At 37.7% G+C, this 5,090-nt stretch overlaps 1 protein-coding gene across 1 annotated transcript; it reads left to right on the forward strand.

The window, feature by feature from the left end:
* The first annotated feature begins 1,846 nt into the window (after positions 1 to 1,846).
* Positions 1,847 to 2,488, forward strand: LOC138869674 (uncharacterized). Its single transcript, XM_070147314.1, has 2 exons — positions 1,847 to 1,928; positions 2,001 to 2,488. Exons 1-2 carry the CDS (start codon positions 1,847 to 1,849, stop codon positions 2,486 to 2,488), a joined length of 570 nt encoding a protein of 189 aa, XP_070003415.1.
* Positions 2,489 to 5,090: the final 2,602 nt, after the last annotated feature.

The raw sequence follows: 5,090 nt of genomic DNA on the forward strand, positions 1-5,090 counted from the left end.
CAACCTCGGGTTCACCCATGGCAGCAGTGATGCCTACCGTTGGTATGTACCTCACATTACTTTGCGGTAACTTCTCAACCAAGCCACTAAGGGTACTTGTTAGCCATTCTTCCAGTATCTTCTTGACCACCGAGGGTGCTTCCTTAGCAGCAGATATTGAAGCTCTTTTTTCGTGCAAGATCGTTAGATCTTCGGATGGGGAAGGTGAGATCTCTGCACCTGATGTGGTATTAGGGGTTGCATTCAATATTCCTTCGTCATCGGCCTCGTTAAGAGGACCCAAAAGATTGGCTGTAACACCCACTATTGTTTTCATTCTTGTGTTATTTTCGGCCATCTTTTGTTTTGTGTGGTGTAGAGAATGGTTGTCGATTGTTCTCTAGGTGCAAACTATGATTTTGATTCTCGAAATCTCCACAGACGGCGCCAAGTTTTTTGGCTTAAAAGTTATTGATGTACTTTGTAAGCTTAAAAACAATCAAAAAATAAATGAGGGTAAATCGTAATCAAATAAAATGTGACCTAGATATGACAAGAACGATGTTGTTATAGTAGATCTGAAAGATAAAAAGATGATATGAACTTGAGAGAAAGTAATCGTTAGAGATATAAAAGGAAAGTTGTATTATTTAGAATAACACGGATGCCTGTTACAATGTGAAGATCTCCTTTATATAGTAGGAGACCTTCCTCGAAATAATCAAAAAGGTACAAAAGTAGGTGACATCTTCTTAGTGAAGACGCCGAGTCTTAAATGACGTCGCCTTTATCCCTACGCCCGAGTTGTACCCTTGCTTTAGTCGGCGTATGCTCACTAGGCGTACCCATCGACGTGGAGATGTTGAGGGTCAAATTTAACCCCATACAACTGTGCTCTAATATAAGGAGACATCACTATTTATCATGTTAAGGTGGAATTCCGCTTAATTTTTAGAAGTTCTCATAAAGATTCATGGGGTGCTATCATTTTTAATCAGTGCCAGAAAATATTTATCTTCGGTATATATAACATACAAAATGTATATATATATATATATAAAAATATATATTTTTCGGCTATTATTTTAAGAGCGATTATAATGTCATTTTTAGCACCTAACATACATCCGAGAGAAAGAGAAAGATTAGTTCGTGGTTGGTATTGCTATAGTTAAGAGCACTAATAGGAAATTAGAGGTTTATGTTTAATCTCATGACCTTTTTGTTGAGGCCTGAAATCCTTTTTAAATTTGTGTTAACTTTTGCACTCAAGTGACATATATATATATATATATATATTGTCTTTTTTGAAAATAGTTACAGTTTGATGGAAGACTGTTACTAGGGGCGGATGGAGCTTAAAGTTACCGGGTTCAACTGAATCCAGTATTTTCGACGTGGAGCATAAAGTTACTATTGAGATACTTATCAGATTATTTTCAAGTAGTTAGTTGGAGTTAGTTAATTCTTTGTTAGTGGTTAGTCTCTGCCAGCTGTGCATATGCACGTGTATATATACCCTGTGAAATATCAGTAGAGAGTTTGGAGCTTCTCTTCATAATTCTCTCCACTTCTCTTCTTCTTCATTCTTCCATACAGTTCTAGAAGCTTCCTCATATGCCATGGCAGACATGGCTGAGCTCTAATGCTCTGCTTTCAGCTCCAATCTTCACATGGTATCAGAACAAGGTTGATCTCGTAGATAGATCTCATCTCTGTAATCTCTTTTCATCTGTTCCTTTTTTGATTTCACCGGTTTTTAAATTTGGATATGATATAGATTTTTCATATAATCTACTTGTTGTTGAGTTTTCTAATAGCTGAGAGTTGAAATTCCTCCTGTTTTCTCCCTCAATTGTTTTTCGTTATGGCTGTAACCGATCAAGGAGATTCGACTGGCATCGAAACTATTACAACCGTCACTCCGGTGGGAACAGGACTTGATCCTAGTGATCCTCTGTATCTTCATCCATCTGACAACCCAGGAGCTATGCTAGTTTAAACTGCATTTGATGGAATAGGCTATAGATCTTGGAGGAGAAGTGTGTTGAGAGGTTTGTCTGTGAAAAATAAGTTAGGTTTCATAAGTGGAGAGTGTAAGCAACCTGATACTTCATCACCACAATTTCGACAATGGGAACGTTGTGACAATATGGTAACATCTTGGATTCTAAACTCACTCTCTAAGGAAATCGCAGACAGTGTGGAATATGCAAGCGATGATGTTGAACTTTGGAAGGAATTGGAGGATCGGTATGAACAAACTAATGGAGCTAGGTTATATCAAATTCAGAAAGAAATCAATGATCTCTCCCAAGGAACTCTTGACATTACTGCCTATTATACTAAGTTGAAGAAACTCTGGGAAGAACTTGCTACTTTGAGTAAGAAGAATCAATGCAATTCTGTTTGTAATTGTGGAGCAAAGGAGAGCATGTATAAGGCTGAACAAGATAGGAGGCTAATACAGTTTCTTATGGGATTAAATGAAATACACACAGTAGTTTGAGGAAGTATACTTATGATGAATCTATTACCTAATTTGGTACAAGCCTTTTCACTACTAGTTCAAGATGAAAAACAAAGAGAGATCAAGCCAAATAACCACTTAATTGTTGACTCAACTTCACTAAATGTGGGTACTTCAGGACAGAGTCCTTTAAGGACAAACTTTCCAACAGATAACAACAATCGTGGAATTTCTAGAGGCAGACTCATATGTGACTATTGCAAAAGACCAGGATATAGTAAGGAAAAGTGCTACAAGTTACATGGCTATCCACAGAATTATTCTACTTAGAATTTTACCCCTATACAATTCTCTAATAACTGCAATTATGATCAAGTCCAAGGTCCTAGATACAATAACAGAGGAAAAAGAGTAGTTGCAAATGTGCAAGGAATTGCTAATGAAATTACTGCTGGGGAGGAAACTAAAAACAGGGCACAAGATGATGGCAGAAATATGAGTCTTACTCAAGAGCAATATGGGCAACTGGTAAGTATGCTTCAGTAGTTTCATGAGAGGAATGGAGATGCAGGGAAAATATCAGGAAGCTCTTACTCATCTAGTGTCAATGCTGCCAACTTTGCAGGTATGATAGTATGCACCTCTTCGATTGATTTTGGTAAACTTGCTTGCAAATGCTTTGAGTCCAAAACTGACACATGGATACTGGATTCAGGGGCTTCCAATCACATGACCTTTAATAAATCCCTATTGTATAATATTCAATTCCTACCTTATCCCCTTCTAGTAGTCTTACCCAATGGATACAAAGTCAAAGTGTTTGAAATTGGTGATGTTGTTCTTACATGAAAAATAGTATTGTAGAAAGTTCTCCTTGTTCCCTCTTTTAAGTTTAACCTGGTGTCTGTCTATTGGTTAACCAAACATCTCATAGGAATGGCATCATTCACTGACAATACTTGTCTTCTGCAGGCCCCTTCACTGAAGAGGCCTCTGGAGATTGGTAAAGTGAGGAATGGCTTGTACCTGCTTTGCTCCAAGTGCCTGAGAGACAATAACACTTCTATGGCCTTCAATCATTCATGTGATGTAAATAGTCCTTCCTTGAATAATCCTCAGAGTTATCTGCCTTCATTTGTAAATAAGCCATCTCTGAATCAAATGCAGAACATACCTACTTCTTGTACTTCTGTTTTCAATAATCGATTGCCTGAATCTGTATCATGTTTCTCCAATAGTGTAGATATATTGTGGCATAATAGACTTGGACATGTGCCATTTGCAAAAATGAGACACATCTCTAGCATACCTGCTGATTTTTTCCAAAAACAACCATTCATGTGTACAATTTATCTCATGGCCAGACAAACAAGACTTTCTTTTCCTCAAAAAGTCAGTACCTCTTCTAAAACTTTTGAACTGCTCTATGTGGACCTATGGGGACCCTATCATGAACATACTCATGAAAATACAGATACTTCATGACCATAGTGGATGATTTTAGTAGAACTACTTGGACTCAACTACTAGCCTGCAAGAGTAATGCACTACAGACAATCAAAGCTTTCATTTCCCTTGTTGAAAACCAGTTCAAAACCAAAGTCCAGTCCATTAGGTCTGATAATGGACTAGAATTCAATAACCAAGAAACCAATATTTTCTTCCAGTCAAAAGTCATTATACACCAAAGAACCTGTCCCTATACACCACAACAAAATGGAGTGGTAGAGAGGAAATATAGATATCTTCTTGAAACAGCCATAGCCTTACTTTTTCAGTCCAAATTGCCTCTAAAGTACTGCGGGGAATGTGTCTTGACAGCAACTCACATTGTAAATAGACTGCCCACTACATATCTCTAAAACAAATCTCCATTTGAAGTATTGTATGGCAAACAACCAAATTACACACAGTTGAGAAGTTTTGGTTGCTTGTGTTTCTCTACAACACCCAAGGTCCACCTAAACAAGTTTGAACCAATGTCTGTTCCACATGTTTTTCTAGGATATCCTTTTGGTGTAAAAGGTTATAAAGTTCTGAACTTATCAACAAGGAAAATACACATCACCAGAGATGTTGTGTTCCATGAGTCCATTTTTCCTTTTGACATTCATTCCAAGTCCAAATCTGACTCACTTCCCACATGTTTTGATATTACTTCCTCTAATGAACTTGTTGACCACAATGATGTTGCAGAAATGCACACCAATGATTCCTCTTTTGATATCACACATATGAATTCACCTGGTTCAGGTGATCCAGTGTCTAATCCACTTTCTTCACCACTTTCATCTTCTACTTCTCCAATTCCAACTTCCCTTCCTAGCACTTATGCACCATCTCCACCACATCCACCTCCATCTATTGATTCTTCACCAGTACATCATCCTCCCACACTCTTGAGAAGGTCACAAAGGGAACATTAAGCTCATGCCTATCTAAAGGATTATGTCCACAAAATCAGCAACACTAATGAAAACTCATTTTCTCTCAACTCCTTGTTCTCTAAGTGTCACCACATATCCCATGAATCAATTAATCCTAGTAGTAAGGCTTTGGTAAATAGTGTTTGTAATGTTAGTGAGCCATCTTCTTTTGAGGAAGTTGTTGCCAGTCCTTCTTGGTAGGCAGCCATGATTCA

This window comes from Nicotiana sylvestris, chromosome 5 (assembly GCF_000393655.2).
Source record: "Nicotiana sylvestris chromosome 5, ASM39365v2, whole genome shotgun sequence".
NCBI lineage: Eukaryota > Viridiplantae > Streptophyta > Magnoliopsida > Solanales > Solanaceae > Nicotiana > Nicotiana sylvestris.